The 12,431-nt window shown below is 39.9% G+C and overlaps 1 protein-coding gene across 4 annotated transcripts in view; it reads left to right on the top strand.

The window, feature by feature from the left end:
- ABCB1 (ATP binding cassette subfamily B member 1) overlaps nt 1–12,431 on the top strand; it is a 102,031-nt gene that overhangs the window by 72,597 nt on the left and 17,003 nt on the right. For 3 of the 4 annotated variants that reach the window (XM_073809619.1, XM_073809618.1, XM_073809620.1), the window contains 3 exons: nt 2,684–2,767; nt 5,539–5,742; nt 11,606–11,706. In XM_073809619.1, coding sequence (XP_073665720.1) covers nt 2,684–2,767; nt 5,539–5,742; nt 11,606–11,706 — 389 coding nt within the window. Of the gene's footprint in view, nt 1–2,683; nt 2,791–5,538; nt 5,743–11,605; nt 11,707–12,431 lie in introns of those variants that run through there. The other variant, XM_073809621.1, reaches the window with a different exon arrangement.

The raw sequence follows: 12,431 nt of genomic DNA, 5'->3' as shown, positions 1-12,431 counted from the left end.
ACATACTTATGGGGATTGCTAGCTTGTGACTGACAGAGCCAGGACTGAATCCAGTGAGTGAAAGAGCACTGTTTGGTCGAGGACCCTGTGTTAGGATTTTCGGTCAAACCATATGTATAAGTGACACTCGATTTAGACTCAAGGCTTTGGTCCAGGGCTAAATGCCCCATTGCCCCTACAGCCCCCAGGCCAACTCCTAGGTCCATTATTCTTTGGAAGCTGAGCTGATGATTTGTGTAATGCCCTCTCCATACATTATTAAGTCCAGCCATCATGCATTAAGGGCCTTCTGCTGACAAGGCATAATACTAGGTATTGTAAGGCCTTCACATCAGAATGGTCCCTAGTACACGGAAGTTACATTTCAGTGGGGGAGGCACTTAAGCACTGAACAATTTTTAAACGCAAACGGATACATACTATATCCGTGGTTATTTCCTTCAGTATTTTTGGGGAAAATGATAGGTACTGCTTTAACTGCAAATCACCCGTCGAGGTAACTTCTTAGGACCATAGTTATTCTTGTAACAGACATAAACTGGTACTTCAAACTCAGTCTTTCTAGTATTTTTGTATTGAAAAGTGTAAGTGGTTTTCCAAAGAAAATCCTATTTTATGTTGAATGCTAAATTTTTTAAATTAATTAATTAATTAATTTATTTTTTGCGGTACGTGGGCCTCTCACTGTTGTGGCCTCTCCTGGTGCGGAGCACAGGCTCTGACGCGCAGGCCCAGCGGCCATGGCTCACAGGCCCAGCCGCTCCACGGCATGTGGGATCTTCCCGGACCGGGGCACGAACCCATGTCCCCTGCATCGGCAGGCAGACTCTCAACCACTGCGCCACCAGGGAAGCCCTGAATGCTAAATTTTAATCTAGATTTCTTTTGTCGATTTTTTTTTAAACCCAATTGGTTTATTCTGCCCTGAACCACAGTTATCTGTTGATTCGACTTCTCTGTGTGAATGTCTATTAAGCATTCCATACCTAATATTTCCAGAATTGAACTTCTGACTCTCCCCTCCCCACAAGGCTTGCTCCTTTCCTGGTCCTCCCGCATATCAGTAAACGGCACCTCCATTCTACCCGTTGTGCACGCTAATGACTTTGGAGTCATCCTCGACTCTAGTTTGTTTAATATTACAACAGCCTCCTAACTGGTCCCGCTGCCTCCATCCTTATCCCAATCCAGTGGGTTCATCGCCCGAGAGCCAGAATCATTCTTCTAAGATAAAAAGTCAAATCACATCCCTCTGCCCCATACCTGCTGAAAGCTACCCATATTGGTCAGGGTAAAATCTGGACTCTTTTTCTTTTTAATGTTTATTTATTTATTTGCTGTATCAGGTATTAGTTGCGGTGCACGGGCTCTAGAGTACCCAGGCCCATTAGTTGAGGCACGGGCTTAGTTGTCCTGCAGCATGTGGGATCTCAGTTCCCTGACCAGGGATCGAACTGGCCTCCCCTGCATTGCAAGACCGATGCTTAACCACTGGACCAACAGGGAAGTCCCTGGACTCTTTATTTTCTTTTTTACTGTCCGTGCCGTGCAGCTTATGGGATCTTAGTTCCCTGACCAGGGATTGAATCCGGGCCCTTAGCAGTGAAAGTGTGGAGTCCTAACCACTGGACTGCTAGGGAAGTCCCCAAATCTGGAATCTTTACAGTTACCTATAAGGTCACACACAGTGTGGTCCCCACTGCCTCTCAGACCTCATCTCCTGTAGTTTCACCCCCTCTCCCATACACAGTCTACTCTATACCCATTGGTTCATTGCATGCAGGTATGAGAGGAGTGGGAGAGCCCAGTGAGGACAGAAGTCTGTCCAGAGGAAGAGCTGGCTTTACACATTCCCACAGAGGTGCTTTTAAGACTGGTGGCAGGGCTTCCCTGGTGGCGCAGTGGTTGAGAGTCCGCCTGCCGATGCAGGGGACATGGGTTTGTGCCCCGGTCCGGGAAGATCCCACATGCCGTGGAGCGGCTGGGCCCGTGAGCCATGGCCACTGAGCCTGCGCATCCGGAGCCTGTGCTCCGCAACGGGAGAGGCCACAGCAGTGAGAGGCCCGCGTACCGCAAAAAAAAAAAAAAAGAAAAAAAGACTGGTGGCAGCCCTTACAGCTTTCTTGCTTGTATGTGAACAGATCAAATATGCCTTTTCCTCGGGGCCTTTGCACATGCTCTTTCTTCCTTGTCTCAGATATTCTCATCCTTCTCTTCATTCAAGTCTCTGCTCAAACGTCACCTGAGAGAGGACTTCTCTCTCCCCTTCCCAATCTATAAAATAGTGCCTTTCCTCACTTTTTTTTCCTTCCTACCCCAGTCTATTTTTCTTCCTATCATTTATTATCACCTGGCATGGTATATTTTTATCTGTGGTTTCCATCACTAGAATCTGGGCTTCATGAAATCAGCGACTTTGTCTTTTTTGTTCACTGTTGAATAGATCCAACACTTAAAAATTATGTTTGGAACAAAGTAGGCACTCAAAAAGTTGCTTTGACAAATGAAATGGTCTATTTATGACTTTGTCTCTTAAGTCCCTTTCTTGTCTATTCAGTATCAAATCCTGACTGCTTAATGTAGGAGGATAAGTGATAAATAAACCTGACCCTGTCACTGCCTTCTGAGCTGAGGGTCTCAAACATCGGGCTTTAAGATGATGAAATCATTTTCTGTATCACAGGATGTGAGCTGGTTTGACGACCCTAAAAACACCACGGGAGCCTTGACGACCAGGCTGGCCAATGATGCTGCTCAAGTTCAAGGGGTACTGACTGCCTCCTTTCTGCTGTGATTATCCTAATGGGCCATTTTGAATTTCAGCGTGAAACTAATTTTCTCCCTACAGTTAATTCTCATCATTAAGAAAATGTTCAAACTTTAACCTATGCAATATATCAAGTGCCTTATGGCAAAAAATGTTAACTATTTAAATATCATGTACTATATAGTATATAGATAGCTTATAAGCTTTGTTTTGTTATTTGCCATCTTATTCGTGCTATTAACAAAATACATGTGGAAGGATAATTATTTAGAAAGGGAAGTATTTATCATCATATCATGAAGGTTCAGTCTGTGTTAATGCTTTGCTAATCCCCAGAAAATTATAATAGCTACTGAAAAAAAGAATGTGTGTAGTTGCTGTAAGAAAGTTAAGGGGCACTAAAGTTCAGAGGGGAGCAAAGAAAATCTTAAAAACGCTGAAAGAACAGATGAATGGATAAAGCAGATGTGGCACATATATACAATGGAATATTACTCAGCCATTAAAAGGAACAAAATTGAGTTATTTGTAGTGAGATGGATGGACCTAGAGTCTGCCATACAGATTTGAAATAAGTCAGAAAGAGAAAATCAAATACCATATGCTAATGCATATATGTGAAATTTTAAAAAGCGGTACTGATGAACCTAGTGGCAGGGTAGGCATAAAGACGCAGACGTAGAGAACGGACTTGAGGGCCTGGGGGTTGGGGAGGGGGAACGGTAAGCCGGGACGAAGTGAGAGAGTGGCATGGACATATATACACTACCAAATGTAAAATAGATAGCTAGTGGGAAGCAGCCGCATAGCACAGGGAGATCAGCTCGGTGCTTTGTGACCACCTAGAGGGGTGAGATAGGGAGGGTGGGAGGAAGACGCAAGAGGGAGGGGATATGGGGATATATGTATACGTATAGCCGATTCACTTTGTTGTACAGCAGGAACTAACACAACATTGTAAAGCATTTATACTCCAGTAAAGATGTGAAAAAAAAAAAGATTGAAAGAAATGCAAAGAGCATGAAAAAATTGAAACAAGGGTAGAAGGAACAACTTGCTCAGACTATAAAACTTAAAGTCTGCTACTATGTGAATCTCTTTAAGGGATATAACTAGAAACTATTGAACCAGCAGATTTTGATTTGTGGATAAAGTGACAACTTCTCCTTTAACTACAACTGTTTATGACAAAAATCTACAGGATGATGTGGAATTTGGGGGGAAAAAAGCATGTGATCTCTGCCATGTCTTTCCCTCCCTTGAACCTTAGCAATCTTTAGCTTTTAATCTTTCTGTAAGAGTACTATGATTACATTTCTTATAACTAATATATGGGGCTTCTGTAAAAATAAATTAGGTTATGAATGTGGAAGCAGATACAGTTATAAAATCTCAATATAAACCTTGAGCATTGTTGCTTTAATACTTAAAGCAAACAAATCAACAGAAATTGAGGTTTAGCTCAAGCTGTGCAGAATCTAACAGAACAGAACGTACACTGCCTGAAATAACTGGGAACTTCCTAAAAGAGACAACAGCCATGGCCTTCCTGAGCCCTTATGGGATGTCAGATTGTCATAAGAGCTGTGGAAGAAAATGGCAGCAGGATATGGTTGTAGGGGCTTGCTGGTTGTCAGGGAAGGAGGGCCGCAATCTCGATGATACGGCAACATATTCAAGAAGCATTAAGGAGGGAAAGATGCCGGCCCTATAGATGTCTAGGGTGGCACATTCTGAACAGAAAGATCAACAAGTGCAAAGGCCCTGAGGTTGGAGCATTTATTTCTACAACTGTTCCCCAAACAGCAAGGAGGATAGCGTGGCTGGAATAAAATGAGTGAAAGGGAAAGTCATATAAGAGTTGAGATCAGCATCATATCTGAAATTATATGAGAAACCATTGTAGGGTTTTTGAATATAGGAGGGACATGATCTGAAAGTTTTTTTTTGTTTTTTTTTTTTGCGGTACGCGGGCCTCTCACCGTTGTGGCCTCTCCCGTTGTGGAGCACAGGCTCCGGACACGCAGGCTCAGCGGTCGTGGCTCACGGGCCCAGCCGCTCCGCGGCATGTGGGATCTTCCTGGACCGGGGCACGAACCCGCGTCTCCTGCATGGGCAGGCGGACTCTCAACCACTGCGCCACCAGGGAAGCCCAGCTCTGTGTATTTTTTCTAAACAGTATAAGCATCTGAAATAGGCCAAGAGACGTTGGATTGGCCAAAAAGTTCATTCAGTTAGTGAATACATTGTTCAATAAAGTTCTTCGTGAAAATGAAAAATGTTTTTTATTTTTACTTAAAGCTGAACGGACTTTTTAGCCAACGCAGTGTTTGTATACCCTCAATGACAAATACTAGGCTTAAGTTATGGGTAGTTATGTATCTATCTAACACTGGAAATTTCCAACAGTCCCAGTTGAATATAACTGTCAGACTGTTTTATCCTGCTAATTTGCAGAGTTTGCATTAGGGATCACGGTGTCATCGTTTAATGAAAATTTTCTTGGTATTAAAAAATCAGATGAGAGAGAAATATGTAATTGAACTCTGAATGATTGATCTACTTTTAGTATTTATTCTGGAGTTGTGGAGATCCGCATTTTAGAAACCAAATAGACTTACAGGTAAACCTTTACTTTTTATTTCATAACCGAGGAGATGAGATTTTCACGAAGCGGAATTATCATAATCCTTAAAAAAATATATAAGCATGGATTTTAAAGATAATATGAAAGTGTCTCTCTGACAGTGTTTTTTTTGTTTGTTTTGCAGGCTATAGGTTCCAGGCTTGCTGTAATTACCCAGAATATAGCAAATCTTGGGACAGGCATTGTTATATCCTTAATCTATGGCTGGCAGTTAACACTTTTACTGTTAGCAATTGTACCCATCATTGCAGTAGCAGGAGTTATTGAAATGAAAATGCTGTCTGGACAAGCACTGAAAGATAAGAAAGAACTAGAAGATGCTGGGAAGGTGAGTCAGACGGAGTATAATTGCTGACCTAAGTAGAGTAAGATATTCTAATCAGTGTCGTTCTGTTACAAGTACTTCCTGAGCTCCAGGAATGTTTTTATAACCATTCCTCAGAGCGGTCTTATTTGACGCTTGTTCAGCGGTTGAAAACTGAAGAAAAGTAGCAAAACAAATTCTTAGACCCACAGACTGACAACTAATTTTGTCAGGCTTTTCTAGTTTCAGGCGATTATCTTCACACTCCTCCCTCCCTCGTTCTCTGGAGCAAGCAGAAATCCATTGCTTTATTGAGGAAAGGAGACCCATTTAATTACATATGAGGGGGGGAGATTAAAAAAAATGGGAAAGTCTTAAAGGTATTTATTCTATCTGGCTTAAAGTATTATCATTCTTTCCCTTTCATACACCTCCTCCCTTCATGTTATTTCTGTTTACCCTTACCCAAATACTTTTTTTTTGAGAGGCGGTGTTGTATACTTGTCTGTCTGTTGTTGTTGATTTGCATTTTGCATCTCCCTTTATTTTTTAAAGAATTTTTACTTTACAGTGGCGTATCGTTGATTAACAACGTTGTGTCAGTTTCAGGTGTACCGCAAAGCGATTCAGTTATACATATACGTGTATCTTTTCTTTCTCAGGTTCTTTTCCCATTTAGGTTATTACAGAGTATTGAGCAGAGTTGTTTTGAACAAATGCTTATATGGCAGTGGCTTTACTTCTCAGGGTGACCCTGTGAGATAGGTTCTATAATAGCTCCTTTTTCAGGTGAGGCTGTCACAGTCAGGTAATGCCACCAATGCCTTAGAGCTCGTGAGTTTAAGTTTCAGAGCCAGGATTCAAACCCAGACAGTCGTGCTCCCAAGTTGTGCCTCTGTTAAGAAACGAAGAGGTCTGCAGATGGCGGGACATAATCTGATATCATGTGATCTGTATCATTGTAGAAATGAGTGGTCAGAGCACCCCCAAAACTGGGGCTACCATCTAGGATAGGGATACATCTATCAGTGGACCCTTCAAGGTTCCCAAGAGTCAGGGCAGGGACCCAGGCAGATCCAGTGACCCAGGTGTCTGAGGTACTTCGCCTCTGAACCAGGCAGCTCACGAATAGGAGGATGGAGGGGGTCCTGGAGGTTTTATTACCACTCACACTTTGTCCTCCACCTCCCTGCCATCTCCTCAGACATTTTACCCTGTGTCTTTGGGATTCCTTCAGGAAACTCCTCTGGACCAGCTTTAGTGCTTCTCAGTGATTGCCAGTGAGGGAAAGACCTCACGTGAGGTTTCCCTTCAGGCCATCAGAGTCCCGGTTCTTAGGTTCAGCAGGAGGGTGCTGGCCCCCAGGTGTCTGGAGTCCATCCTGTGACTAGTCACTTCATTTAATCCTGTACTTTGTTGGTTTCTCCCCTATGGTGTTGACTCTTCCTCTGATGAGAAGATGGAAAAAATGTGTATATAAAGAAAGTGCATTACTCTTTTATAGTGTCATTGTTTACTGAGATGTTCAGAATGTCCCAGAAGGGTCTTAGGTTGTTCGTAGGAAGAAGATGACCGATCGGAAGTTAATTCACTGCAAACCACAGGTTGGCACCTTCGAAGTGGTGCGTCAGGTTTAAGAATCTGGGAGTTCTGTCAGAGGGGACAGGGGAAGGGGTGCAGACGGAAATAGATACATGTGAGTATGGCAGGTTTTCTGGGTAAAGGTTGGGGGTGAGGTGAATGTCCTGCTCCATTGGTGGTTCATGAGAGAGGAAACTGCAGGTAGGGAACGTGGTGGCTGCTGTACCAGCCGGTCCATGAAATAGTAAAAATCAACTCCCACCCGATCACCGTTCTCAGGTTACCGTTTATTGCCTGTTTATTGTATACCAGACATCCTGCTAAGAGCTCTACATGCATTACCTCATTTGACACTGTCCATAACCCTTTTGAATTATCCCTGTTAGGTAATAAAACCCAAGGTTCAGAGAAGTCACACACAGCAGCCTAACTGATCTGTCGGCTTTCTATACTCCTCTTACAGAAGGCACACTCCTCTCTTACAAACACAAACAAAATCACGCTAACCTTTAACTCCTGCAGTGGCTTTTTTTTTTCACACACACACACTGTATTTTATTTTTACAAGAGATAAATAAACTGACACCAAGCATGGTAAATGGATGACCACAACAAAAGCAACAATGATTGCAATTACCAAACACGAAACACTCTCATACTGTGTCATAATATTGACATTCAGTCCAGTAATCCTCCACTGTAACAGCTCCTTTACTTTGCAGTGAAAATTGATTTGTATATTTTTTGCCTCTGAGTCCTTGTGGGATTTTTTTTATTATTATTCAAACAGAAAGTCACAAAAACTATAATCATCCTCATCAGTTCACTCAGTCCCGTGTAATTAATTTTTTTCATGTTGATCTTTTGTTAGCACTTTTATGAATTCATCAGTTTTCCAGTAGAGTTCTGAAAATGCTTATTCATTCAGTTCAGCAGTGTAGTCAGTTACCAGAAACCTGTACTTGTCAGAGTCTTTTCCTTGAATTCCTTGAAGATGAAACCCTTTTATAGGAACATTTTTGCGAAAGCATCAGAGTACACCCAGAACTGTCTGTAAATGACAAAAGACTTAAAAATGACCACGGTTAAAGATTTGATGTAAGTTCATAATAATGCAGTTGACAAGGAAATTTAGTTATTTCTGAGATATACATTTTCAAGTAATAACTAGAATTATGCCTTATAACATTATACCAGAACATATAAGATTTTTAGAAATTTCATGTAATGTCTGGAACATTTATATTAACGTATTTCCACACAAATAACCCAAAGAAAGTTTAGTATGCGTTGTTTTTTTTGTTTTGTTTGTTTTTTTATACTGCAGGTTCTTATTAGTCATCAGTTTTATCCTCCAGGGGCTTCTGATCACACTTGCAATAAAATCAGCCCTTTAATCCTGGGCTATAAAACTCTGCATGACTCAGCCCCATGACTTCTCTGATCCTGTCTTGCACTAATGTTTCCCTCACCCACCCAGCTCTGGCCTCATGGGCCTTCTTTCAGTTCCTAGAACACTCCAAGCTGGTTCCCTCTGATCTTCATATCTCAGAATTATTACTCTTCAGAGATGTCTTTCCTGGCACTTGAATTAATTCCTGATACTTCTCAGCACTTTATTTCTTTCCTATTTCTTTATTGATTAATGGTCTGTCTTCCCTACTAAAATGGGGACCAGGACCATACTATCTGTTGGTTTGCCCTTAGAGGGACAGAGCAGGCCCAGGATTCCAGAGCAGGATTGTGTGATGTCAGAGCCAGCTGATAACCTCTACCTTGCCTGTGATCTGTGTTCCATCGATTTGTCACATTATTATTGACAAATGAACATTTTTATAGAATAGATGCTTTTTCTTTTTAGAAATAAAAGCTGTAATCAGTTTATTTGAGGGTAGGAAGAGAAGTGTGAGTTTTTTCTAGAAATATATATGTATTTTTTCCTTTCTTAAAAAATTGTTTAGTACATGATGGTTTCTGAGGAAAACTCAGTGCTATTTCCTGTTCTTGAATTACAAGTTCTCTCTCTCGATAGTGATTACTGAATCTCTATTTAAAAGTCTTGGAGCCACCCCCCCAAAAAAAATATATAAAAATAAATAAAAAATAAAAGTCTTGGAGCAAATGAAGCTGCAAGAATGCAGAGTACTAATTAATCCTTTTCCTAATTGCTTCATCGTGTGGCAAGATAAAGACAGTTGTTTAGTGATTATATTGTTTTACTGACTTTTCAAGGTCTGTAACTCATAAACTCTCTTTTATTGGGCTGTTCACTCTAAAAAGCAATGACATTTACAAACCAATCACAAACAAAACAGACCTGCCTTAGAAGAATGTGCGCAGAAAATATTTCTTAAAATCATTACACTGAAATTTACAGTAAAGTCTGTTTTTCAGCAGACATTGTTATAGTTTGTTGAATTTTCTTACTGATGCAAAAAACCTCTTTGTTTGAAGCCTCATAATTGAAAATATTTCTACCATGGGTCTGAACAAGGATTGTCTTTGGGGGTTTGACTGGAGGTCAATTTTTTCCTCTAACTTTTTGCTTTCTATACTTTTAGCATTTTCTAAAAAGAGTATATACTATTTTTATAATATGTAAAGAATTTTATAAAATATTTTGAATAAATTCAATAATAAATTGAATCTGGACTTTTTCCTGTATTGTTAGTAGCTTATGGTAAACATAGTACAATCTTCTTGGCCTGCTGGGTCAGAGTATAATATTTTTAACTTTATTTTTTAAATATCTTTTTGTTTTGAAGATTATGGTATTAATTTTTTTCTTCTAATATTTTTTGCATTAGTCTTTAAAACCAACAATGTCATATCAAATATCCACTATTATCTTTAAAGTTAGGTATTTGTGTAGGATTCAGTAATGAATAAGTAAGATTTTGGGTTTGTGATTTTTTGTGTGTGTGCTGTAAATCACTCTCATGTAATTGAATGTGTCTGTATTAGAATCAGTTCCGACCAGTGTAGAGGCCAGAGAAAGGAAGAACGTGTTAAACAATAAGGATAATTTCTCTTACTGATTTATAATTTAGACTTATAATTCTAAAAATTATTTCTCTTGGAATTAGAGTTAAGAGGGACTTCGGAGACCCTCTTGTCCATCCTACTCATTTTACAGATGAGGAGAACAAGATAGAAGGGCATTTCAGGGTCTCATGCTGATGCAGGCTGAAATCTCCTTTTGTACGCTGATGTTTCTTGTATTTTCCATAGCTCTTTTTACCCAGACTCCAAAAGGTGGTAAAGGATGTATTTGTCCTAGTCAAATAGCCTTGTTGGAAGTTAAATTCAATTAAAATATAGGTAGAAACTTTCTGGAAAACCAATTGATAATATGTGCTGTGTTCCTTAAAAAGTAGTTTATTCCCTTTGACCTAGTAATTTAACTTTTAAGAACTTCTCCTAAGAAAATAATTCAAAAAAAAATTCAAAAAAAAAAAAAAGAAAAGAATTCAATACGGACAAACGTTTATGTATGAAGATGTTTATCACAGCATTATTTTTCATAAGAATTGAAAGCTCTGTTCAGCAGTAAAGGACTGCTTAGCTGGCTGGGATAGTAAGTGGCCCTTTAAACATCCCGTTGTTAATGTATGTTTAATGACCTTTGAAACGTCTCTTTATTTGTTAAGGTAAAAAAGAAGGCTATGGAGCCAAACATAGAACTTGAGCCCAATTTTGTTAAACAGGTATAGTTTAGAAAATAACAACATGTAAGCTATTATGTCAAATACACCAGTATGTAACTTTTCATTACCTTCCCTGTCTTTTCAATATTTTCCAAATATTCTTTAGTTGTCTCAAATGACAATTATACAGAGAAAGATATAAACATTATGTTTTATAGGTATTTTAATAATATTATAATTTAATGACATTATAATAACTTTTATATGTATAATAATTATAAACTTAAAATGTGACCATCATAGAAGAAAGGGCACTGCAATGGAGATAAAATACGGAGTTCTTAGGTTAATTTTGCTACTGTAAAGCCATGTGGCTTTAGGTAAGGGCCTTCATCTGTTGAAGCTTCAGTTTCTCTTTCTGTAGAGGGGAGTTTGAATTAGCCCATCTTCCTTCCAGACCTAAATCTCGATTTGATAAGTCACTTGGTATCCTTTTCTATAGCAAAGACGCTCAGGAGTCATAGTAAATATTATTTAATATGTAATATGTAAATAATACTTACTAATAAAGTTAATTTTATGAATCTCTTATATGGAATTCAAACTAATTGCCACTGTTGGCCTTGGTGCCTTTAGTAACGGGACATTCTCTGTTACAGATTGCCACGGAAGCAATAGAAAACTTCCGAACTGTTGTTTCTTTGACTCGGGAGGAGAAGTTTGAATATATGTACGCCCTGAGTTTGCAGGTACCATACAGGTAATAACCACTGAAGAGTGGGAGGGGAGTATGGGAAGTTTTTCAATCACCAGATTTGTTTTCAGGAAGATTGCTTTGGCCAGAAGGTAGGGAACAAGTGGAGAGACTTCTAGAAGGGAACCAATTGGGAAGCAATTATAATTAATCCAAGAGAGGAATCACAAGACCTGACCTAAGGCAGGGACATCTCTGAGGCAGAGCCTGTAAGAGCAGATAACTGAGGGGAGGGGAGGGAGAGAGGATGTTGAGAATGACTCTGATGCTAGCTACATTTGCATGACGATGCTATTATATGTTCCCACTGGGAATGAGTTTTTTGTGGCACATGAAATTTGAGGTATCTGTGGAGCCTGAGGGGGTGGTCTTCCTGGGTACACCCTTCCTTCTTCTCTTTACCCTTCTCTCGTGCAGACCTTCTGTGCTTCCTTTAATGAACTCACAGTGAGGGCTCTAAAAAGTGATGTGAGCATAAGCAAGCCATCCTCTCTGAGTCTCCTTTCTTCTTTTATCAGTGGGTTTTCAAAGTTTTCAAAATGAGAGTAGAGTCTTTTTTTATGAAAAAAATTCACTTGAAATCCCAATATATGAAACAGATAAAAGCAGAAGTTGATCTGATTAAAGCAGGAGTAGGCAACCCACTCACCAGCCTCTCGCGCCTCCACATCGCCCAGTTCCATGTGGATCAGAGAATCCACGTGTTAACTCCTTTGCAGAGCCTTCTCTAA

Source organism: Tursiops truncatus, chromosome 9 (assembly GCF_011762595.2).
Source record: "Tursiops truncatus isolate mTurTru1 chromosome 9, mTurTru1.mat.Y, whole genome shotgun sequence".
Classification (NCBI taxonomy): Eukaryota; Metazoa; Chordata; class Mammalia; order Artiodactyla; family Delphinidae; genus Tursiops; species Tursiops truncatus.
The sequence above is the reverse complement of the archived record's forward strand: the minus strand, read 5'-3'. Positions and strand labels throughout refer to the sequence as shown.